Source organism: Larimichthys crocea, chromosome III (assembly GCF_000972845.2).
Source record: "Larimichthys crocea isolate SSNF chromosome III, L_crocea_2.0, whole genome shotgun sequence".
Lineage (NCBI taxonomy): Eukaryota > Metazoa > Chordata > Actinopteri > Sciaenidae > Larimichthys > Larimichthys crocea.
In genome coordinates, this window is record NC_040013.1 from 20,038,850 (window position 1) to 20,065,594 (window position 26,745).

Genomic DNA, 26,745 nt, shown 5'->3' on the forward strand with positions numbered 1-26,745 from the left:
CAGGCACCCCCAGGAACCAGGAAGGCCTACGCTCTGATCCCAGGAGAACCTTATCGTCACGCTCTATCTGTAACCATAACGGATACAAAAACCCAGCTCAAGGCCTTAGAGGTGGAGAGGCCATGAGACGCTTAAGGGAACAGGGAGGTCGGGACTGGGCAAGTGGTAATTCATAGACCATATGGTGCCTAAACCTAAAAAGGTACACAGCGAGCCCTCTTCACTGTGCTGCTTGCTGATGTCCTTCGGGCCAGCCAAGGCCATTTCAGCGCCGCCTACCTATCGGAACCCCCCACTGGGAACTGTCATCGAAGCCCACGTCTGCTAGAGCACTCAGCCGGCTTTGCTAGGTAATGAAGAGGTCTGCAGGTATAGCATGTGATGATGTATTTATGTACGGCCAGTATGTGCCACTGCCACTGAGGTCAAAGCAGACGCAAGTCTATTTCCCCTGCGAGCAACTTCATCTTTATGAATTGCAAATAATGAACAGCCTAAAGAATCATTATGGCAGAGGAAAAACAATATTTGGCAACACCGCTCAGGCACCTGATTGGTTTAGCAGCAGAGATGCATAAAACATGATAGAGAACAGACCAGGTTTGGGGAATTGTCCATCGACCTGCAAGCTTACACGCTCAAACATACACATGTAGGTACTCACACGTGTGTGCACATATGTTTGCACAAAAATACACAGTCGTTTTTTACCACCTGTAGGCACTTGAGTCTTTGGAAAGTGTTCCGAGTGCTGAGTGACTTGAGACAGAGTAATGAAAGGGAGTATTTCCCAACTGCCTCATTCATTAGGACTCTTTGCACTCAACCAATCAGTTTGGCATGTCAAGTATAATCCAATTTCCACAGTTTTTTTCCTGAGGTCTTGATATGCAATAACATTCATTGTTGTACATATTTTTAAAAACCTCTTTTATACATTTACTTGTATTTATATAATGCACGTATTTGCTATGTTTGATAATAAAAGTTTTACTCACATGTTGTTTTATTATGTTTTGACTTAACTGAGGGATTACATAATTGTCAAAGCTCCATGGAAATTTTGAATCCCAACTCCTGGTTTGTCAAACCCACTAAAAAACATTTGTTTTGTTTTGTTTTATTCCCGCTATAACTGATGGTTTGATGGTTTAACCTAAAATAATGATATGTTCAGTATATAAAAGCTGGCTAGGAGAAAGTGTATCATCCGCATGGAAAGTTATGCAATACATATGTTTTGGTTTGGTAACTGATTCACTCTGTACTTCATTATTTCATTCATTCATCAGTAATTTGTTCAGAGACTCAAAGCCATTAACCAAATCAGTGCATGCATCAATCATATCTAGGTGATCACGCACATCATCCACGGAGACATGCAGGGATATTCTGAAATCTTGGTTTTCGTATCTCACAGGCAGAGGTGATTTAGACCTCGAGGGGAGTTTCTTACAGTTCAGTGAATAGCTGATAAACGTTTGATATTTTGCATGGGTAGTGAAGTTCCCTAACCTTGCCCCCTCTATATTTCGATCTCTATTTCATGAGGACAGCAAAGGCACACCAGGTCCAACAGGAGTCTACATCTGACAAGCCACATCTGCTTCTGGTTAGCTCGTCTGTACGACAAACAGATGCTATCTCTCTGTTGACCCGCCTCTACGATCCACACATGACCATAGCTGGTCAGGTTTGGAAAATAATTTTTCCGTTGTGCTTGGATATGTGCATTGATTAATAGATCATTTGTTCCTACGCCATATAAACACGATATGACACCTGCCATAATTTGCTGGATATAGCATAGTCAAGCTTACTACCTGCTAAGCTTGTTGTAAATATGCAGTTTAAAAGGTTTTGGAACGTAGGTTGACAACCATACCATTGAGGTCTTTCTTCAGCTTGCGCAAATCTCTTTGAAAGTCGTCAAACTTCATCTGGGAGGCCTGGAAAAGGTCCTGGGGCTCAGGCAGAGGGTAGATACACGTCTCTCTGCCAGCATCCTGGTAAAGCACAACACACATTCATGCACAAAACACACACACACACCAATGTCAAAGTCAATCTTTCTCAAATGGAAGAGGGCCTCTCTAGTATATACTGTACACACTAGGCAAGATTGAAATAAATGTCTTCAGAGACCTAGATGTACTTATCAGCAGTCCAAACATCTCAGAGAAGATATGGCTGAAAATACAGCAGATAATGACCATTAAGCTTGGTGCCGAAAGTATATTGCAATTCCCTCCATCAGACTTACTACAAGGCCATTATGAGCGCTAGAGCCATGTCATGCAGGTTGATTTTGGCAAGCAGCACTCTACTGAGTTCATCTCATCTGGAGAACCTAATTATTTACACTAGAGCTCCTTTGGATGCTGTGCCAATGAACAGACTGCAGGTTTGAATGAACCCAGACCAAAGCAGAGCAAGAGCGGGAGATGAAGAGTGAAAGACAGAAAGAAAATTATAAGAGAGCCAGAGGAGGAGAGAGATTTGTTTCTGCCGTAAATGAAGAAAAAGAAAATAAATAATTTGATAAAGGATAAGCCATAGTATCCTCTGGCAAGAGAGGAGATGAAAAGAGAGCTCTGGAAGGATTTCTAAGCAAATCAGACTAAAACAGAAAAGTGATTCAAATAAACAGGAACCAAAACATACCTCATCAAAGTGCCTTAGATAGTAAGCAACTATGTAGGACAAAAGACTCTGGGAGTTATCCTGAAAGAAAGAAAGAAAAAAAAAAGGTCCAAATAAATAAACCAAATTCCTTTTATTTATTAATTTAATCATTTTGGAGCAGGACGTTTTAATTTGTACAAGGAAAACAAGAATAGAGACAGCGGTTGTAGAAGTTGGGGATAAATCATGACATTGGAAGAGCAATACAACAAAACATAACTGTGCTGGGCTGGCTGTCATAACTCAGAGTTGGTGGAAAGTTTGATGTTCTTTATGGATACCTTACTCGGTCCACCACCACAAAAACACAAACCACTGTGTCCTTATATGGCAGTGCCAAGGGCACAGTGAGCTCGTTATGATATTGAATAAGAACAGTAAACAGAATGGCCTCTCCTCCAAATTTGAACAGCTATGGTCCACATGTTTGACAGCAATGAAGGTCCCTTTCAACTCCTGGACTCAACCAGAGATGGGACAAATGTAAAACTGAGTCCAAATCAACATTTAAACTCTCCATTTTCCCACACCACTTATTTTTTTTAGTACAATGTGAATTACAGAATAAAGCTGTGTTTTTATGGGCGAACATAAATTACACAGCTTTGTATCCTTTACTTCTCTTACACAGATTTATGCACACTTTCGGTTTCCTGTTTGCTTGTGAATAACACCTAATTAAATGTCTGCTCTTGTAGACTGAGTGATGTTTGCTTTTGCTCCCTATAACACACAGACTCACACTGCTCTTAACGTCCTTCAGTTTTGGCAGAATGTCCAAGGTGAAGCCATCGGCCTGCCCTCGGGAACGATTACCTCCGTTCATGAAGTTGCCAAAAGCAAGCACCAGGCCAAGCACCTTCAATACACACTCACCACTCTGGAGAGACTAGTACACACACACACACACACACAAACAAATTAAATGAGGGTGAAGGTTAAATTGAGTGACAGAAAGGAAAATGAAAGGAGAGGAAAACCAGTGGCTCACCTTGCACACTCTCTGAAGGATTTCCACTTTGCGGAGAATTGAGGTGATACATTCGTGGAAGGTTGACTGAAACAGGATGCAGAAAACTCGCTCGGAGAAGTTGGGAATTTGAGATAACTGGAATAGAAACCTGATGAGGGTGCACAGTCATTCACCATGATACATCTGTTTAATGACACAACTCACATGTACTAAATTTGGTTCAGCTCTTACTGTTCCGGCTTGTCCAGTGGCTTGGCATCCTCCTTATCTTTGGAGGATTTAATATGCTTCTTAATGCCGTCCATCTCATCAGCTTGAGCTCTCTGTCAAATGAAAATGGAGATTTAGTTAAGATGGAAATTTATTGTATCTGGGCAGATGAAACCTAAAGGCACTTAAGAGTACAGGATACCATAAAAGTGTATGAATATATTAACGTATGTATGAACAATGTCATGAATAACAAAGTCTCACAGTTGACAAAGGATTTTTTTTGTACTCAAATCAAAGTGTAAGACTAGCTGACCAAAATACAGTATGCGCATATTTTGGCATCAAGGGCTCAATTTTATCAGTTCCTGATGTTTCCCTGATCAAACACATTGATATTAAACTGGAATTCTGCTTCGTTGGGTTGCATGTAAGACATATTCTCATGCTTTTCTTTTACACATGGGGTATGTGTCCACTATGTGCCCACTACTAGCATTGTCATGCTTAGCAAACCACAAAATGACAGAAAATGAAGGAAGGAAATCAGTTTCACATTTCACAACAAACATGAAAGAATTTGGATTCATCAATATAAATGGATGAGACAATGACAAGATGGGCAACAACATGAGATGCCTTGAAAAGAAGATGGCAGCACAATGCTAGAATGTGCGCCCAAACTGTTTTCAATAGGATGTTCAATCAACCAATCAGTTTGCTTGAGACACAAGTACAAAACACATTATTGAGATTAGGGAGGTGCGCAGGTTGGCTCCTCTGCAAGTCTCTGTGACAGTTACCATGTATAGGCCTTTTCTAGGTTCATACTGGATGTTTTTTTTTATCATTAGGACCTCTGAATCGGACAGTATAGATGCACCTGAAGATCATATTATACAATCAACAGGACCAGAACACTTACTAAATGGACAGCATCTTGCTTTGTTAGCTCAAGATCAAGTCTGAACCTTGAACGTCAGCTTCCAAGCCAACAAGAAGTCCTCAAAAACAGGAAAATGTAATTTTCACAGTTCCCTAACAACTGGTGAACTCCATCTGCCGATGAAGATCATGCGGTGTGACGGAAAGCTCTAGGGCAGCTACTAAATGGAACTTGAGGTTAGTTTGTTTTGTCAATTTAGTGCTCTATTTTGGTCTGTGGACAAACTTTATCTCAAGCGTAAAAGAATTTTCAAATTGTGCCATTTTGTAGCCAGTCTATACAGTATAAGGTTCATAAATGCTAAAGAGTTGCCTTCAGCCAGAGTACATTCCAGACCATTATCCTGCTGTCAAGCGCTGGACCACAGTTTTATACAAGGTGGTATAAAAAAAAGCAGACCAGAAATGCCCCTTCATTTCACAAGAGGCAAAGACAATAGTTGTTAATGTGTCTGAAGCAGTTGGGCAAAACAATAAAACCATCTCCAGGAAGAGAATGTAAACTCTCTCCCAGTCCCTCCAGAGCTCATAGACCCCCAAAGAGTCTCAGTCTGGTCTCTCTGTTTCTCTCCATCTTTCTCTCTGGGGTTTGGCCTCGGCATGGATCCTTGGAAAACATCAAACACCAGCATCAAACGCACTGAGGGCCCGATTAGTATTCTACACACCGCTGCCTTCTGTCGACGAGGGCAAGCTCTCCTTCGCCTTCTCTCGAGATGTTTTCAAGTGTAAATATATTTAATACAAAGCAGATCCTTTTCAAAGGGCAGCAGCGAAGCCCAGCAGTGTTTGGTGTAATTGGGGACAAGTAGGCATTAGCGTGTGATCTTTGAATTGCTAGGGCATGTTGCAGTGGTTGTTAGCATGAGAAATACAGTCCCATGTGGAATATCAAATGCAAAAGAAAGTAGGATGATATTTGTGATGCCAAAATTCTAGCGATAGCCAAGTGGTATTCATTAGCCAGGTTTCTAGTACAGGGCTAAACAGAACCAGCCAGAGCTTAATCACTATTTATGTCACTCAATTTTCAATGGAACAACATTTATGAGATTATTTGTACATGTGAGCTGCCAAAGAATAGTGGGCAAATGACAAATTGCATCATGTAATAAACACGTCAAATATAATTAGACATCACAAGGCCTTTAAAAGAAATAGTACAAGGTGTTTATTTGTAGTGTAAAAGTTCGTGGGAGGGACTTTGGCTGTAACTGACCTCCATGACATTGAGCTACTGTCAGCTGAAAGCAGTCTGAACTTAAGACAGTCTGGGCCCAGATTATGGCTTGTGATATTAGAGGGGAGGGAGCGGTGTCCCACTATCACTATGACCCATTTAATGGTGGTGGCTTATTGTTCAAAGAACAGGAGTGGCTATAATCCACAACTCATAGACTGAGCGACTCTGTCCCTGTATATATGTTTGCGTGTGTTTCTGTCCGCGTACATACAGTACAGCATTTGCACATTTGTGTGGGTCAACATGTTTATTTGCAAGCATGTTTGTGTGTGAAAAAAAAAAAAAAAAAAAGAGTGAGAGAGAGCAGTGTGTGATCTCGCTCCTAGCACAGTGAGTGGAGGGTGTAACCATTAGAAGCCCCTCACATTCCTCAAGACAGGCTGACTGTGCTGCCAACTGTGGTTTAGGGGGCTGGAGACCCACAGACAGGATGGAGTCTCGCAATACAAAAGAGAAACAATTTGGCTCCTCAACTCAATAACATAGCCTTAGGCCATAAGGGGGAGAAGGAGTAAGAGGGAGAGAGGGAGAGGGCTTGAAGTCTCGGGGTGAGTGGAGAGGTTAGAAGACTTTTGATCCTCAGTTATGACACATTGGTTCATAACTACAGCTTGTCTCAAGCCTCAGTCTCATTCCCATGATCAACATTATTAATATGCCTCTGGCAGCCAAAGGTCCAGGCCTCTCCTGTGTAGTTCTGCCAAAAAGCAATTCACAGGAATTTCACAGCATTTTTAAACTGTATTACATTTGAAATGTGGAAAAAAAAAAATGCCCGTTTTTATGTTCCATTATTTACTGACCTGACTTCGAACGGGTCCTGAACCTTTTCCACTGGGCGGGGGACATTTCCTATCAGTGAAAGTTGATGAATATGTATTTACTGTATACAGGGAGCGATTCATAGCCAAAATGGAGACATATTGCAAAGTAGTGATGACAGCTCCGTAATTCTTTTTATGCTAATATTATACGATACTATGTGGTCATTTCACTTGGCAAACCTCAGTGTAGTCTCTTCTTTTTTTAAACCACTTTGGGAGCTATGAGACACAAACGCTGGAGTTTCTCAACTATCGTTTGCTTTGCACAGGGGCATTACAAAAGTCAATCAGATCCAGTGTGAAGAAAACATGTTTACTATGTAAAAGTGTTGGTTCCCTTCCAGACCAGCAGACAGACCTACACAAGACTGACTCTGTCGCCAAACAGCACACATACCAGTACAGTTTGTGGCTCGCCTGTTTGTTTTGGTATCTAATGCACACTTCCTTTCATTCAGCCTTTTAAGTGGAACATGGGATATAAACTCTACATGAAGGAGTATGTTCACAATGAAGTGACATCTGACTGACACTGCAAAATCCATTCTGCTTTATGTAACAGACGCATCACTTTAATTAAAAAGTGGATTTTTTCCCCCACCTACAATGTATTTACAAGTTCAGCTTTTGATCATCTTCGAAAGGTACATTTGATGGATAGCAATTGGTGTTTTGTGGTTAACCCTCAGGGACGTGCCAGATAAAACAACACTAACAGCTGATGAATGATTTTTGCCATTTTGTTGATATCATGGCTTGTTGGGTCTTCTTAGGTTTCATTCCATAATAAAATGATTGCCTGTTATTCATATATGGCATGAAATGAGTAACCATAAATCATTCTATTTGTCACAAGCAAACTGTTCCAAAATAATACTTTTACTGCAAACCACAGAGGAAAAGAAAAAGGGGAAAAAAAAAAGAAAGAGACTTTTCCCAGACTGAACGTTGTAGTCAAGATCAGCCTGAGCTGTCAGTGGTGTTACTTTGTATAATTGTACTGGGTTTGTTGCTCAACACTGTGTATTTATATGATTCTGCATTGGCAGGAAAGTGCAGAAATGCATTTCAGTTTGGGATATTGTCTTTTCACTGGTCTATTGACTTTCCTGAAACCACCGTCCACATGAGGCATGATAATCCTCCCTTCAAAGTAAAAAACTGGCAAAGTTAAAAAATGTTTGTTACAGTTGTAACCAGAAAGACATAGTTCCAATTCCAAGTAGCTCTACAGCACGCTGTTATACTCACGTTTTCATAAAGGGCATGCAGAGTCTCCAGATCAACGACAGTGTTGTCCATATTTAGGACAGCTGCAGATGGAAGGAGAGGACGACATGGTTAATGTGAATGTTAACACTAAAAGCACGTCATGACATTTCTCAGCTACTTTGGAGGAACACCATTAACAAGGCGGAAATCAAACCAGCACAAACAGGCCTCCACTCTCATAATCCCTAGACTTTTAACATTTTTTCTTTTGGCTGAAACAATGCTCACAAACACCTTTTGACACATTTCAAAATCTGTGTTAAAAGGGCGTGTTGCTTTGCTGCAACTAAAGGAGGCATGAAACAAGGACACAATTCTCCCTGCACAGCCCAAGTGCCATGCACCGTATGCTGTGAGTTACATAGATATCAGCTCTCATCACGATAGCGTAGAAAGGGGCCACAAACTAAAACATAAATGCAAAGGTCTTAGAAATCTGTCAAAGGTACCAAGATCTGTGTTTGAACTCCTGTGTTTGAATTCCTGGTGTCGCCTTTTTGTCTCGGCGCGAGGACCTGGCGCCCGTGAGCATTAATCCTTTGAAAGTAAATGTTTAAAGACAAACAGAGCCCGGGGGTCTGCGGTGTTGAGGCTGAGGTGTTGCTGTATGCACAATCACCCAGTGAAGCACTCGACACCTATATATGTATTTCAGTGTGCTGTGGGTGTCCAAATTACTCACAATGTTTTGATCTGCTGATTTGCCGTTGAGGTGCAAGGGGAAAAGGTAGTGTCAGAAGGGATAAAGGAACGTGGAGTAATGGAGTCAGTGCACAATGTTCACTTTGCATCACATCTTGTGCTTGGACATTAAATAGTACTTGACGTCTTATACGCTTTCACCAACACAAACCTTATTCAAGAGTGAAGTATAAAGAAGACCATGAGAAAAACAAAATTAGAGAAAGTACAGACATTTGGAAAAAAGCCCCAAGTGACTGTTGTGCTGTTCCAATCCGTTCAGTCTTTTTTTTTTAAACTTTTATACTCGCTTTATGTAATTCTGTAGCCTTTTTAATCTCTTCACTCTCCTTTTTAACTTCTTTGCTGTCACTCTGTAACCCCTTCACACTCTCTCCTCTTCCAAAGCCACCACAGAAATAACTTCCTTCTCCCTGACTCTCCCCTTTTCTGTTTCTCGCACTCTTCTCTTGTAACCATTTGGTTTTCATTACTATCTGAACCAGAGTCTGGCTGGCTGGTTTGATTGGAGACGGGTTTTAAAAGACATGGGAGAAAACCGTATCATCGCTCTGACACAGACCTCTTGTGACCAAAAGCCAGACCCATCTGCCTGGGTCTACCCCGACTACCACATTCAACCCCAGCATGGCGCCGGCAACCACCATCTAATACTGTGAGTGGCGTTCCAAAGCCTCACAGGAAGCAGACACCGCACGGAAGTGTCCTATGAAACATGCAGAGTGTCGGCCAAGTCTGACAACAAACAACAACAGCTGTGAGGAAAAGAAAAATGTGTTGACTTCTCGCTGAGCAATGGGACCGTCATAAAACAGACATGATCTAAATCAATGATTCAGAGGTTGTTTTCCTTTAAGTCAGAGATATAGTGATGAGGGTTTTGCTAGTCACTGTCTTCATCATGGAATCAAGAGGAAATGAAACTATGATTCACTACACCAAAAGGGACAATTACAAGTTTTGAAGAATGAATCTTTGTCTTTTGTAAACAAATAGTCCTTCAATTCTTTAATCATCTTAAACCTCTAATTGCACAAGGGAACATGAGATCATTTCTGGAATGGGAAAACAATAGCATTACTAATATATAGTCTTTTGTACTTTATGTAAAATAATGAGTATTTTAAGGCTTTAATTATTCATGCCTAATAATCATTCAATTAAAATGCATGGCAGTAAAAACTTGGGTTATTTTGTTTAGGAAGACATCTCACTGTTTTGGGGGGAAAACAAGCACCTCAACAAACCACTAAGATATCTTCTCTCTGATCTTACTCACCATGATATACTGAAGTTTCCAATCAGCGCTAATTATGTACCATGGTAAAAACTGTCCTAACATAGGAGATGAATGACAGTGCTGATGAGAGTGGCCCTCACTTGCCCTCCCACCCTGACCTGAGATGGATGCACCAAAGACTGACATTAAGACTAGAGACATAGCGTGGAACAGTTTAAATTCAGTCTACAAGATGTAGTTAGTGTACAATATGTACCAGCCATGGTTTCTGTGGTGCGCATTTATTATAATGTAACCTACCCAGCTGCCAAGCGTGTTGACATAAAGATTTGAAGTTGTAATAAAGGCTCTACTGTAGGAGGATTGAATAGGACAGGGAGATGAGAAAGAGTGTTTAGACACATGGATGAGCGAAGACTGGTGAGCAATCAGAGAGTAACTAAAACAGGAAAACAGTCCGTTCCTATCAACATCTCCTGAATGACTTCACTTTAACAAAGCCATTTAGACAACATGGTGACAACTCATCAGAGAAAGACAGAGCGCGGTCGGAGAAACATGATGTGGATGTTAGATGGGGAGAGATTATGCAAAACGATAGCAAAAAAAAAAAAACAGACAAGAGAAGAGTATCAAAGGAAAAACATTTCAGGGGCCTTGCAACATTTTGACTTGTGATAAAGCTAACTACCAGGCAGAGGTCAAAGCTTTGGCGACGACATCAGCCAATACTCAGTAGACTGAGAACAAGATTTATTTTATGAACTGGGGATAGCAGCACTCAAAAAACAAACAATACAATCTCAATTCCAACTTTTTGATTATGTGGAGTGAAACTGTTGAAAGATGTCAATGTTCAGTGTATGTTTGTACAGTATGTTTTTGAGGAAAAGTGTCTACTGTTTATTGCAAGTTAGCACCTATTTGTTATAAAAGGAGAAGCAATGGACCCTTTGCGTGCTCTGAAACTTGCATATTTGCCAAAACCATAGACGGTATAAAGAATGGATGTCATATCCATAATGTCACCCATTGGTTTCTGAAGAGCTGTTTGCGAGGCTCAAACTGTGGTGGCTCTGGCCTTCACCATCTTGGGAGCCTTCCGCCTCCTAGCTATGCTAATAATCGGCAAAGACGTTAATCATCCGAGTGCCAGTATCCCAGTTCAAAAGATGTTGTGACTTTAGCAAAGCATCAAATTGACTCAAGCAAGAGCAAGTACATCTGCCTTGCGTTTGAATTTGCATTTGAGTGAGCCTACATTCGTGCCAGCTGCTCTATGAGGCTGTATTTAGGCATGTTTGAGTCTTAGGCTGACTGCAATGCAAACATGTTGTATAATATAAATCACATACACCATCTTAGTTAGCATAGTAACATTAGCTAATTAGCACTAAATATGAGTGCCCCTGATGGGAACTTTTGTAGTAATTTATAAACTAAAGTATTGTAATAATTAAAATACGGATGGCACTGATTTAGAGTTAAGGGATTGCCAAAGTAATTATAATTCATCCTGAGGGGGACTTTGCAGTCTGTACCATATTTCAGATCAGTTCATCAGCTGTTGAGACATCTTGCTAAAAACCACATGTCAAGAGTCAAAAGTCAGGGTATGACTAAAATCAGTAGGGATCATCCTCTAGGCAACATCGATAGATATATATATATCCAAATGTGATGGCAGTACATGCAAGATAAGATATTTCAGTCTGGACCAAAGTGACGGACCGACCAAGTGATTGGAGCTGTGCCACTTCAAGTGTGGCTGATAAAAAACACTGATAAAGTGTATTGAATTTAATAAAAGTTCCAAGAAGTAGACATAACAATTTATAAAATACAGGACAACTTGTGAGAACAGTATTATCATCTATTGTGGAAAATGCAATTAATCACTGATAAATTGATTGTATTTGTATCTGTTATTTTTCTGTAACCTGCATTACTGAATCTTCTTAAAGAGCTTAACAGGAAGATAAGTTCAGATATACTGCACGACCACATGATAACACTTACCATTGTGGATGTCCTTCATATCAAGGTGAATGCTGGACATCAGGATACCCACGGCTTGTGAACGCTTGTTGTTCAAGAGCTTCACCACCTTAAAGTTGATCAGACAAATAGATGTGAGCGATAGGGTTATACAAGGCCAAAGGGAAGAGGGATGTGTAATACTCCAAACGTCAGACATGCACGCACGTGCGCACACACCTACAAACACACACACACGCGTGGACAAGTCATTTAGTAATTGACTGGAAACAAAAGACAGGAACATCACTCATTTACCTACTTCTGTGGGAGGAAAACTTGAGACCATTCACCCGCAAACATTAGGAAAATTATAACACTGTCTAGCTGACTTATGATGATTAATCATTTCTCCTGTGCCTCCAGTTCTCCACATCCATCATCTTTCAGTCGTGCAAATAAAAACCTTTTAGCCAACGAGAGGCATATTTGCTAAGTGGATTATGATCACATGAATTCAAGTCCTGCGCGTGATTAATATACAGTGAATCTCTGTTACATTATATTTTATGGAATTGCACAATGCAGGGAGATAACAATAACATTGTCAAAACTAATGTCACCCAAGACTAAAACTGATCCAAAAGCTGCAGTATTAACAAATGGTAGCTGAATAATAATAGCTTCCACTTGTTGAACAGCGAGGAGTTGAATATCAAGCCAGTGTTGTTTTTATGCATGAAAAACTGCATCCAAGGGGGCCATTATGAACCACAGCTCGCCTGAGTAAGCACAAGTGTGCGTCGGCTAGCAGAGTGGTGAAGGGACAGGACAGGAAAGGCGTAGCCTACTGTGATCCAGACAGAATGCTTCCATCTAAACCAGATCACACAAACCACAGACCTCTCAAACACACAGGAAGTTATATCACCAAGCCCCAACTGTCTCAGTTTTCGCAGCTCAACCACAGCTTCAGGGGACAGACCATTCGAGATATGATGCAGGATGGCTTCCACAGTGAGCCTGTGATAGCTAGGATAGCTTCTTAATGGAAATGAAACATCAGTCGTGTTTTATCAGCTGACTCCAACTATCCCAAATGTACAAACGGGTTTAACTTACATAAAACAGGGTTCAGTAGTTTGCTACCTAGCCGAGCTGCCTGATATTACAGAGGATCATTTTACCACTTTTTACATAAATCTAAAATGAAAATTGCCTTGTAGTGTTTCAGTAGTATCATTTCATAATGAAACACAGCTGGATCCATGAACCACTACAGTTATTGAATATGTTTTTCGTGACGAACATTTGGTCAACAAAACAACCCTGAAAATGTCGTCTAATAGTGTCTTTCAACAATCTTGAAATGAAATCCATGTGTTGAAGTTTTTGGTTTAAAGAAATCCTTTAAGTCACATTAATCATATGTTGATCTTTTGATCCATTTATCATTTCAGGGTTAGACTTTGATCAATTTAATACAGCTCTGAGTCACATGTGAAGAACAAATCCCTGAGGTACAACTTGTTCTCTCAGACAAGCTGAAGAACAGACCTGAAAATAAAACGGTATGCAAGTTTTGAGTCGTACAGTCATTATTAATTATAATCTAATATCTTTGTCATTAAATTTTGGGATCAAGCACTGAGTTTGATTAAAACTGCTTAACTTTTAAGAGCTGTCCTAATCTAAAAGGCACTTTTTGTATCACCTGACAGTCTGAACTGAACAGTTTCCGCATATTGATCGATCAAGAGTCTGATGTTACAACAATAACCAGCAAAGATAGTGTGTGAGGCAAAAGAGACAGGTGCATGCCAATGCTCTTAAAAAATAGGAAGTTAGTTATTCTGGTCTGGCAGCTTAAATAACAGTCAGCAGTCAGAGCTGTAGCAGTCGATGTCTCAGCTCATGGAAGCAGTTAAGATACTTTAAAACACTTGGCATTAAATTACCACAATTTGTGACAAAAATAGCACTCTTTCTTTGAGTAACTCAGATAACACGCACACACAGACATGATACACATATTTTTAGATTTAGTGCAAATTAAACTTTCCGAGCAGTGGCGGTCTCAGGTTGTCTGAGGGGCAAGATGCAAACCTGGTCAAGATTAAAATAGTTTTATTATGTGACACAGATTTAAGGACTTAAAGTATACCTTTTAAATATGACTACTTTTTTCTAGTACGTAGAGGGCCTATATGACACCGTATTTAGCTTTATTTTGCTTTGAAGGCTAGGATACTGGATCACATTTTATCCACTAGAAGGGCCCCTAGAGTGCAATAGGACTAAGACAAAGAAAATAGAAAGATGGACAAAAATAAGTAGTGTGATTGATTTTGACCCATAAAATATGAAATTCTGATAGCCAAAGTGAGTATTAGCATTCATTCGATATGTAAAAACACACTCTGCATCTCAAAATACTGCTGGACTGAACGCCAAGAAGCCAAATAAACACATGAAAAGGGACAGCAAATGTGAGGTAAACAGCAGCAGGGTCAACATGTGACACTGGGTGACAGTGGTAGTCTTTCTTCACATCTGATACTGCTGTTAACAGAGGCCTTTAAACTGGCCAAGTACTGACGTCAAAGCTGCTCTCTAGTGGTAGCATTGGAGAAGATGCGTGTCCCCTCTAATCAGGAAAACAATTGAACTCATAGTACTCAGGGGGATGGGAATTGCTGCAAGTAGTATGAGATAGGATTGATCGTGCTGAGGCCTGAGGCCAGTGCTCATTAGCTGGAAATGTCAAAGGTTGGCTCCAAATTGGGGTCAGTCGAAGTTCTTTGCACTGTAGGTTTTTATTTTTCTGTTATTGACTTCAATATCTTGAGCGCTGTTGTTGTGTTAGAGAAAATCCACAGCAACATCATGTAGACATGACCAGGGGAATTAAACCCACACCCACCTCAATTTGTCTCATCTGTCACAATTTAGCAAAACAACCAGCACATGAGCGGCTTCATGACGTGGTAAGCGTCTTACTGAGCTCCATCAATAAGAACAACACATCATGGAAAGTCTCTTTTATAGAGAAAAGCACACTCATTCAGGTGGTTCCCCGTCTCTCTGCCATGTGTCATCTCCTATATCTAGTCTCACAGGTGTATCGCTGCTCTGTGCAGAAGTGAATTCCCTCTATTGTGTCTCTCAGATCTCGAAGAAACCATCTGGCAGCTCCTGGAGTGTCAACAAGCTTGATTTTTGAAGTGTGTTTGAAAAGGAATTCCTGTATGAAAGTGCGGTTTTCTTGTGAAGGGCAAACTCACTTAGCTTATCTAGTGTTTCCCATTGCTGTTGACTTTTGTGCTTTATTGGATCACAGCTGCAAGGTGACTTTTTTTCTCGCTCCTATACACGGGGGCTTTCACTTCCAAGTTACTTCCTGGTACAGTATATTGTTAATAAAAACAGAAGAAGCTCATACTTGTAGGCTGATGTACAAGCACATGCTGCATTATCCTTATACAGGACTCTGAGGACTCCTCACAGCTTGAAGGTCACATGCTGTAATTCTCCAAAGCACTGAGCATTAAATAATAAACATACACTGTAAAAGCTGAGGTATAAGTACTCAAGTACTGTGCTTGAGTATAATTTTATGTTACTATCCTTCTACTCCACTGCATTTCTCAGGATTTTACAGAAAAAAATAATAAAGCTAAAATATCATATATCAAAACTGGAGGCAATGTTTGTGCAAAATGTGGCCCAGCAGATAATAAACTGAGATGAAAGGTCTTTAAACCGCTTCAGACCTGACTGGACAATGAATCAAGGGTGAATACAGCTTTGGAAATTTGAAAAACTTGAGGTTTTGAAAAATGTTATGTAATGTGGCTTTAAGAAACCACTCAATCAGAGCTATATCAATTATTATTTAAGGGTACCAATAAAGATGACACATCGACTGCTCAAATAAAAAAATAAAAAAGACAGAATGAAAATAAAACCAGAAATAGAACACCATAATTTATGGGAAATAAGATGGAAAATAAAATCCACTTGATAATAATAGTAAAAAAATAAGCTAAAAATAAAGATGAAGGGTAGATGAGTTCAACCATCGTTCAGGAGACAAACTGTTTTCCAGTTTTTATATTCTGGTGTTAAGTTTCTTTTTATCACTTCCTATAAACTAAGAAGATTTCCCACTAATGTCCATATCTCAAACCGACATTTCAACTCGGAAAACAACTGTTGGGTAATTCTTCTGGGTCTCTATTAGAGGAGTGAAACGTCATTCCCCAGTGTAACATTATTTGTGATCTAGACACAGAATTTGGGCAAATAGTATTTTAAGATAAAAGTCTTGACTAGAGCAGCTTCAAATTGTAAATCAAATGTTTGATTTGCAGATTGATGGAGTGACATAAAGGGCATTGGGGAGGCAAACTGTCTGACTATTAAACTAAGTCATACAGAAAGCACAATGGGAGGAACCACATCACGAAATACAGCTCCCAGGCTTCTCCCGCCCTCTATTTTTTCCTTTTCTCCCCCCTCTCTCTCTCTCTCTCTCTCCTCTCTCGCTCTACAGTCATCACCGTCGTGAGGTTTCCTCACCGCACGCGAGACATTGGCTCAGTGCCACTGGATGGTCATGGGGGAGTCGGGTGGGAGCCAGAGCTCACACCACATAATAACTGTCTGGCTGTAGCAGTTCCTCCTGTCACTCAAAGCGACTCGGAGAGCGAAGAAATGGAAAGGAATGGGGCATCGGATGAGTCAAAGTGAAGATGGGAAAAGCCCTGAAGAGTGCCATATTTGGTGACCCAGGGGGGATACAGACACACACACACACGCACACACACACTTGCATACATAAACAAATCAGCACAGATGTAGTATACTGTATATACACACAATCACAAAGCACACTATACCTGCTTGGCCTTGGACTTGCTGATTGTGTCTGAAATTGGCTTTTTCTTCTCCTTAACAGCACTTTTGGAGAATAGCTCCACAAATTCCTCAAAGTCTACTGTTGGTTCCTCGATTTTCTCCCACACCAGTGAGTCAATGGGTCTAAAGATAGGAGGAAAGGGAAATTATTTACAGAGCACATAGGCAAGCTTTGAACTGCCATGTAGTTTGAAAAATTACACCGAGGTCCACTTAAATAGTGTAATTCATGGTGTTATTAAAGGCATTTTTGACATTTCTAGATTGTATTGTACAGTTTTATGAGTACTCATATGCCATCTTTTGCAGAATAAAATGTTATTCACTTGTCATATCTGTCAGCAAATAAATTACATTTCCAAGTCCCTCACTTGTAAATCAACTAGTCTATTTCTAGACATAGGGTATAGAGTATTTAAGGCTTGGAAAAATCCAAGCCTTATTAAGGAAAGAAAACCTGGTTCAAGTCAATTCACTACTAACCGCAATGCCTGGACTGCATCACTTTCATTTTCCACAAGGTTAGCATCTCTATTGCCATCACAGTACGTGGTCGATCTTTATCTTAAGTGGACAGGCTTCCTCTCAATTCTCTACTGTTCAGGGAATACCTTCATGCAAATGATCCGCATCTATCTTCACTTCATGCAGCATATCCTTACTTTTTAGCATGCAGCTGTATGCGTGTCCAATAGAGTGGCTTCATTGGCTTGGGGGGTTCTATCAGAGCCTTGGCAGGGGCAGCTTCCTGGACCATCATGGAGGGCATGGGACCTGGTGGTGGTGGAGGCCCAAAGCCTGGGGGTGGGGGTGGAGGAGGGGGGCCCATTCCAGGCGGAGGAGGTGGTGGAGGAGGGCCCATGCCCGGTGGTGGAGGAGGTGGGGGTGGAGGTCCGAAACCAGGCAGGGGGGGAGGTGGTGGAGGTCCAAAACCAGGCAGGGGAGGAGGTGGTGGCGGTCCAAAACCTGGTGGTGGTGGTGGAGGAGGAGGGGGAGGGGGTGGTGGACAAGATCCAAGCCCAGGTAAGGGCGGGGGAGGCGGTGGTGGAGGTGGGGGCATACCTCCAGAGATTGGTGGTGGAGGTGGAGGGGGAGGTGGGGGCGGGGGAGCTGGATGGGTGCTGCCCTGTTGCCTCTGCTGGCACGTGCAGACAAAGCTCTCTGTAGATTTGGGGATGGAGGATGAAACAGAGGACGACACGCTGCCTGATCCTCCGTTGAAAGGCACGTCAAACTTAAACCCCTCCTCCACAGGCGAGGTCTGGACAGACACCTCCTGGCTCATCTTCCCCAGTCGTCCTCCTCTCATCTGTGAGGCCTTGTGGTGGGCAGCGCCCAGAGCTCCCATATTATCTAAGCTGCCCTTTGCCAAGGAGGCCTGCTGGCCCTGCAACACAGCAATCTTAATCCGAAGGTCATCAATGGTCCTCTCCAGCTGAGGGATGAGACAGCTTTCATCCTCTGAGGATGACTGACCTGACTTCAACCTGCTGGATTCTGTCTGTCAGCGAATGGAGAGAAAAAACAAACAAAGATTTTAACTGCATGCATCTGCATTTGGGTTCACAAATGGAAACTGGAGAAAAATAAAACCCATGAGTTTTTGCTTTGTGCCTTTCCTACATGAATCCTTCTTTAAAAGCAGGTTGTCAGGCCTATCTTGTGCTCTAAATATTGAGAAGCAGACATAAAATTTGCTGTTAAATCTTGGCCATGTTATCATTAAATAAATTACGCTGTACAAACAGTAAAAACAGCCACAACTGAGGGAGCCTAGTGACAGAGCTATGAGCTAGAGAAAGGTCAAAAAAGTCCATTATGTCTAGACTCCATCAGACCTCTGGCTCCAGACTGGTTACAGCAGGGATGAGGGGATACCGAGAGATTTGACCCCAGAGACAGTGAGTCTCGTTGGGCCTCACATGGGGAGGGTCTGTGTCTGCTAGTACACATTCCCCAGTTGTGGTCACATCGTTGAATCTTAAGGAGAATGATCACTCATCATGGCCTTCCTAATTTATTAACTCCTCTAGGAAACAGGGAGGTTCACAGTGATGATGAACAAGTCTCTTAAGACAAGCCTGACCTCTGGTGGCCAAAGAATGACTCACAGTTGAGGCATTTTGCTCATGCAGTTTATCCAGAGTAGGCGTGATGAGACAGAGGCGTACTGTATTCCTTTGTAACACTTTGACAGGTCACACAGGTCATGTTGTTTCAGATTTCATATCAAGATAATACACATCAAAAAAGGAAGAATATTTATATAAAAAAACATATATACAAGTCTCAAACTTAGGACAGCATCATCCACTATATTTGAGCTCTTTACTTAAAGCAGCTACAAGGAAAGATTCTAGTGTACAAAAGCTTTGTTTCATTCATTTCATAAGGGAATCTAACCAAATCCTTCCCGGTTGCAGGTATTACGAGAGTAACTATAGCCAGTCTTCTTGCTGATGGTCTTCTTTGTTTATGTAGGTCATATAAAGGCATCAGAATGAATCTGTCAGCCTGATTAAAAAATAACCTTCAAAACATACACAGTAGCACACAGCATGACTGAATATATCACTCAGAAGTAGTGTCTTGCACAAATATGCATTTAAGTAATGACAGTTTTGAATAAAGTGTTGTACTTTGCAAGAAACCTGTGAAGCCTGCAATTTGTGTGCATCTCCTTTTCCCATTTTAACACAAATGAAAAGATTCAGATGCAAACAACAATATTTGTTTTATATATTGAACCCCATTCTTGTACTAGGTTACTGGAAGGAAGAGGTTATGTTAGTAGTAAAACAAAAAAGGCCATAAAGCATTATGCATGGAGGGTAGACAGGGCAAACGCACTGTAAAATATTTATAGGCGAAGAGAGGATGTATCCAACCTGAGTGCGTAGAGCTCCTGGTGTCTTGGCTGATGATTGATGCAAAGGGGATCTTAAGCTTTGTTCCCTGCCTGTGAATCGTCCCCCATAGAGTTCCCACAGGTGGGAAGACACTGGCAGACCTACTGATGCCCAGGTGTACAGCTGCTCCTCCTGCACACAGTTTTGAAAACAAGCAAGTGCATATACTGTAAATGAGATCAGATGTTTACTCCCTCCAAGGACTACTGTATATATAGTAGCATACAGTGTGAATACATAGCAGGATGCACCATGATTAAAAGGTTGATAACATCCACCGGGCGTAGGACTCAAGCGGTTGCTCTTTCTGCAAGCTTCAAGCATGGAAACACTTGAGGATAATAAGCAACGGTAGAACCACAAAACATTTTTTCCCTAATAGCATAGCAAATGTATCACAGTCTAATAAAATAAACTGAAAGCATATTCTTGACCTCTAGTTTATTATGTATTATCTCAAAACATCCTATCATCGGGTGTCGGTTTGCTCAGTTGATAGAGCATCCGACCCATGTACAGGGACTCGGTCCTTGCTGCAGCGACCCAGGGTTCGAGTCCAACCTGCGGCCTTTTGCTGCGGGTCATTCCCCATCTCTCTCTCTCTCTCCACACACACATTCCTGTCACTCTTAAGCTGTCTCCAATAAAAGCCTGAAAAGGGCCAAAAAAAATCTAAAAACAAAACAAAAAAACACAAAGTTAAAGACACAATAATTAATGGGTAATACTTTGTGGGCTGAGATGGATTTCTGGCTTTTTAAAGTTAACCATCCTGCCTGTGTTTGTTTTTGTTTTGTTTTTTAAATAAAACCTCCCCTGTTCCATCATGAAACATGATGTCTCCACTTGACAGTGCTAAATGATCTGGAATAACTGTTGGATCTTATTTAGGAGCGTCAAAGGTAAGAGATAAAAACTGAGCCTGAGAACACACTGAAATAATCATTCCAGCAATCCTTTTCCCCGACTCCCTCTGTCTTCAAATGGCCCACTTCATAACCACGTGGACATTTTTACACAAAACTACATCTAAGATGGCTTGTTGTGCAACCACAAGGATTCTTAAATGTCAAAAAAGGTACCAAACCTCAACTGCAGGTAGGTTGTGTATGTGTGTCTGTTAGTCTCCATGGTAAATAAGAACACTAAGCTAAAATTGTTACATTAACATTGTTACAGTAACATTAGTTTTGTGTTGCAATATGGTCCCTGGTCGCGGTAAAAAAAACTGCTCAATCCTTTTAAGTAAGGCATGTCTCTAAAATAGTACCATTATTACTTTTCACAGTACTTATTTTACAGCCTCTAAAGACAATGCCAGACACTACGGAAGACACCCACAAAGATTGTATGGCTTATTCAGATGATTATGACTGTGCAACAGTAATCAAGTTATTAAAGAAAATGTAAAAAAAACTTCCTTCCCTTCCTTGGTGTTCCTAAATACCTTGGCGCTTTCAATTTTTCCACTGTAATCCCAAGTAATTATTTGCCAGGAAACGGGCATGTAGAGTTAAGGCCATGAAGAGACAAACTACATACCAATACACCACAGTGTAAAGAAAGTTACTATGCAGTTAGACCACATATCTGTTTATGTGTGCACAAATCATGAGTGAATATCAATGTCTCCCCGTTTTGAGAAAGTGTTTCTCTCAGGACAAACCCCATTAGCTGGATAATGGCAACTCGGTATACAGCCAGAAACACACACACACACACAAGATACAAAGCATACCAGATTAATGTAAGCCCATGCCACTTATTACTATTTATCCACTCAGCAATGTTTTGCCAAGTGTAATAAGGGATGACACTTGATTTATACAGAGTTCTTACATACTCATACTCCCCAAACCCCATTTTTGGGCTGAATGTAGCTGATGGTATAATTTTAGGCGGTATGCAGAACAAACAACAAACTACTCATACTGTTCACTGCACCAAAATACAGTTATGGAACTGGATACAATGCCATATTTAGGTAGCAAAGCAGAAGACAAACAGGAGATGAGAGATAAAGATGGAAATAGCACAAGGAGATGGTGAAGGAAGACAGAGGTGATGCAGTAAGCGATTCATTTCAAGATGGAATTTAGCTGTAAAAGGAAAAAGAATACTAAAAAGGATTTAAATGAAAAGGTTGCAGAAACAGACTGCGATGATTTGTTTTAAATGGGAGATTAGCTGTAAGATACGAAGCAATAACAGTGAGATCTGTAGTCGATGGGAAACAGCAAAGGTTGTTCTTAGTCAAGCTGTATAATGCAGGGCTCCAGGCAAAGCCAGAGACTGAAGTAGGCAGAGAGTGTGGACAAAAACAAAGGTGGGGGGGGATTCGAGTGCAATCCTGCCCAATCCTGACATGGTGAGCTTTTTGCTGGGGAAGAGCAGCCTGAGCCCAAGGCACGTGGAGCTGTTACATAACAAGGTCAGCAGATGGTCTATGCAAGCACAGATGTGTGTGCGCGCATTTGTGTGTGTGTGTGTGATTTCTATTAATCCAGCCATGCGAGCAAATGCCTGAACATGTAAGGGTGTCTCAGGCTGTCCTTTTGTGTATATGAGCGCACATGTGGCAGAGTTGTACATACAAAAATGAAGTGCTCTGCTTTTGTGGCCTGTTGTGAGTGCACACTATGCAAACATAATAAGTTGCGGTATTTGAGAGATTTGCATTTACAAACAAACAAAACAAAAACAGCTTGCATGCATGTTCTGGTGACTAACACTCCTTTTGTCTGTGTGTGTGTTAGAGTTATGCATACAGTACTGCACGGTTATGTGCATATAAGCACATACTGTACAATAAATGTACATGCATAGACTTACACTGCACACTGCGTATGCAGCTAGAGGCCAACACTAGTCAGTTCACATGCTTTGATATTCAACAGTCATAATAAAAAGACCAATTGTATGCGGTTGTGCTAGAAGCTCTGTGAGTCTCTGCGTGTGCTAACACATCGCAATGAGCTGAATATGAACATCAACATGCTAACATGGGTTTAATAACAATGCTAACCTGTCAATGTTCATCATCTATGCTTATCACATTAGAAAGTTTTTTACGAAAAACACAAAACACATGCTGAGACATGTCACATGTAGGATTTCTCCCATAGATTAGATAATTAATGTATGGAGTTTCCAGGACTATAAAGTGAAGTAGCTCATTTAATGGCCAGCAGGGGGCGACTCAACTAGCTGCAAAAAGTCTGATTGTATGTAAACTAAGAAGAAAATTAGCCTACTTTGCACTTGATTTATTACCTAAGTGAACATTTTCCTAACAAGTTTATGGTCTCAGTCGTGAGTTTCAAGTCTTCTCCAATGCAACGTGATTTTGAATATGATGGTCCTGTTTTAGAGTAAATACAGATGATAATGCAGGGTATGCTTTAGGCCATGACAACCTTGTGATCCAACCCTCCCCGGCTCCACCCTCCCATCCAAATATATGTCACTTCTAGCTTGAAAATAGGTGACGACCATAATACCAAACTTGAGGCTTAAAAACTGTAGGTCGCAAACCGAAGGGTGATGTTACAGTGGCTCTATGCACTATTTATTCTATGGAAATATAATTTATACATAATTTTCCACAGTTATATCTTTCACTCAGATCTACAGTATACCAACATGAAGGTCGGTTAGATGGATCCAACTAGAAGAGGAACTTGATATTCCTACAGTGGCTGAGTTGAACTGTGCGGGGGAATGTGACGCACATGGGATCACATCTGAGCAAAGCGTTACTGGAACGGAGAATTAAAGATTCATGAAGTCAACTTTCACATGGTTACCCCGTTTGCATGATCCACTGCTCTTCGGATAATGAAATGTCTCTGGGATGAATCACAGTGAGACAGCAATAAATATAGAAACAGACTGGAAAAGCTTTGCATGACTTTATACATCTTACATAAGCTGCTGACTGAAAATCGGTTTATGCTACATTCCTCAAGAATTTCATCTGATAAGGACATGCTCTCTTTTGCATACCAGCCCATGTTATAAAATGGTATGAAAAGGTAATGGGAGAAATGCAAATCATTACAACTTGATGGATTAATCAAATATTGAGCTATAGTGCTGCAGTTATTGCCTCCTAAAGTATGAAATTATGACATTCACTGTATTGTTAATGTTAAAATATATCTAACATATGTGTCCCCTTGAGTTAAAAATCAGTACTGTCTAAGAATGTCACCTACTCTACTCTCATCTGCTATAAATTGACTGTTTGGTCGGCAAAAACCTTGTCTAAGTTGGTTCAGCTTTGTGCTGAGCTGATGACATGCATGATGACAGTGAAGACAAAGGTCTTACATTAAAGACTGCTGAGAGAGTGCTGTCACCATGGAGCTCTGCGGTGCCATCACTGAAGGGGTTCAACAGACCCTGGACCAACATTCGGTGACACAATTCCTTCACGTCTTCTTCTGTAGACCCATTTCCAGGATGCATAAGCAGCCAGTCCAACAGAGTGCGACCTGAGAACAGAAAGGTGCCAAAATGTAGCTGGCCTGGAGAATACAGAGCTCTATTACCTATGCTGGAGAAGCATGCTGCAATGAATAAATCTTAATAATGGACTCTTATTATTTATTTTTGGGATCCAAAGTGTACAAGATGGCATCCTTGTGTTATTCTGAGCAAAGAGTTGAAATCAGATGTCTCAGTTTCAGATGTGATAATTAAACACCTACATGTGCAAACTCTGCTCACACCATTTTACATGTGGGTGACAAGAGAGACGGTGTTGATTGTGCAGTGCAAAAAACAAATGTTAAATGATATTCAAGATGCAAATTATTAGTACTTTTGATAATATCACCGTTTTTAAACTATTATTTTGGTTTTAAAGCAGCAATGGATGAACTTGATGTGACTGAAACGTGTGTTCTTGGTGTCAAAACGAGAGAAAACACATGGCTAACCTCGTGGTGTTGATGCAGGGTTTAACATAATAAACTGAAGAAAGAAGATCGTCTCTTTTAATTGTAATCTGGCAAAAAATAAAGACTTTCTTTGCCAGGTAACCCGACTATGATGGAAAAGGGAGTTTGAGCTATGACAAATATGAAAGAAATATGTTCTAATATCAAATCCCTGAGCAGGTCCAGATAAGGAAGAATCCTGTTTCTTGATGATGGCAGGGGAAGATGTAAGCATTAATGGTTAGGAAAAATACTGACGATGTGACAGACAGAGGACGTGGACATGGAGCCTGAAAGAAAACACAGCTCTGTTACTTCAGAAAGTCCAGCCATGACACATTGTGCAGTCAGCTGTTAATCTTGTTTGACGGGGTTGATGTTTTTTTAAACCATGTGATTCAGAGGACATCACTAAATTAATTAACACAGTCTTATGACTCATGGCCCTGTGGACATTGATTTGAGTACTTTGGATTAGAGTTTGACAAACACTAATGTAGACTAATGCTGAAAATTATTTGCGTTTCATAAACTGTGTGACATAATTCACAAGAACAGGCGTAATCTTCAAGACATAGACCAACTTAACTAAGTCTTACAATTCAAATCCAGCATTAAATTAGTTCAGTTTAGGTTGAATTCAGAATCCTCAGGGAATGTGTAATCAGTTACTTGACAATTAAATCATCTTTTTTCTACCTTATTTTCCACTCCCTCCTAAGACCAAGAGCTCGATGTGACCTGGAAAACTTGCTGAACTGATCGGTGTCACATGCAGTGCTTGAATTAGTCTTTGTGAATAAAAACAGGACAGCGTATGTCCTACGATTATGAAATGCCAGATAGGCCAAATATAAATAGGGATTTGAGATACAATGTACCTCTATTGTTTGGAGAGAGTAAATTCACCTGATGAAATGGGAATGACCTATTTTTGTCATGTAGAAAAACTGTCACTTTGGTTTAGCATCCACAACTGTGCGCTCTTCGTATGTGTGTATGTGTGTGTGTTTTTTTGTCTGGAATCAGAGGATGGCATCGCCTTGGGTCTATGGCGGTGTTGTCATTTGGCTGTCTGATTTATGAGTTCAGCCACAGACAGTGGAGAGCAGCTGAGCTCTTGAAAGGCACCACAACAGAAAGGAGGACAGAGCAGCATTGTTTTATTAGAAGGAGGTATTTGTTCTAAAGACACTTCTCAATAAAGGACCCCTACTGTTTCATCATAATTTTCACAAGCTATTGTACTTTTAAATCGTAACTTCAGTATTCCCACTGTGATAATTTGTAAGTCATTAGAATTTAAATCACTAGGCAATTACCATAATCATTTCACAATACCATTGCATAATAACATAATCTTGAATGAGGACAAGGCTTAGAGCCAGACAAATAGAAGTCACATCCAGCCCATTGGGATTCCCAGCAACAATAGAAATAAATGGTTAACAGACTAAGATATTTTAATGAAAGGACCCTTTTTTTCTCTGGTATGTTGTTTGGTCAGGAGAAGGTCGCTTCTGTGAGAGCAAAGGAGCCAAAATAACAAGATTCACAAGACTTACCCTTTAATATAGTACATTTAAAAGAATAAGTCTGGGGATATTCTATGTTTTTCTCACTGTCAGATCCCATGACAAGACCAAAACAGATATTTTCTTGGTTTGCATAAACTAAAGAATATAGGTCTTTCCTCTGTGTCATTGTCTGTGTCAAAAAACTTGAACAAACATATAAATTAACCAAACCGTTTCACTGGGTGACATGTTCTTTTATCACTATGAATGTGAGAACTGTTGATCATTTTTATGTATTTTTTTCACAAGCAGTGGCTGCCACAAATGCTCCATTAATATTTGCTGAAAGCTAGAGCGCCCAGCTGAAACGGCTTAACATTTTTGT

General features: G+C 40.6%; 1 protein-coding gene across 1 annotated transcript in view; it reads right to left on the reverse strand.

Annotated features, from left to right (window-relative positions):
* The window catches only part of fmn2a (formin 2a), a 39,698-nt gene that overhangs the window by 8,650 nt on the left and 4,303 nt on the right, over positions 1-26,745 (reverse strand). The window contains exons 3-13 of the mRNA XM_019269276.2: positions 24,233-24,396; positions 19,880-20,032; positions 17,654-18,492; positions 16,973-17,114; positions 12,114-12,201; positions 8,132-8,193; positions 3,890-3,981; positions 3,677-3,806; positions 3,428-3,574; positions 2,665-2,724; positions 1,886-2,006 (exon numbers count right to left, since the gene is read on the reverse strand). Of these exons, the coding sequence (XP_019124821.2) occupies positions 1,886-2,006; positions 2,665-2,724; positions 3,428-3,574; positions 3,677-3,806; positions 3,890-3,981; positions 8,132-8,193; positions 12,114-12,201; positions 16,973-17,114; positions 17,654-18,492; positions 19,880-20,032; positions 24,233-24,396 (1,998 nt within the window). The remainder of the gene's footprint in view (positions 1-1,885; positions 2,007-2,664; positions 2,725-3,427; positions 3,575-3,676; positions 3,807-3,889; positions 3,982-8,131; positions 8,194-12,113; positions 12,202-16,972; positions 17,115-17,653; positions 18,493-19,879; positions 20,033-24,232; positions 24,397-26,745) is intronic.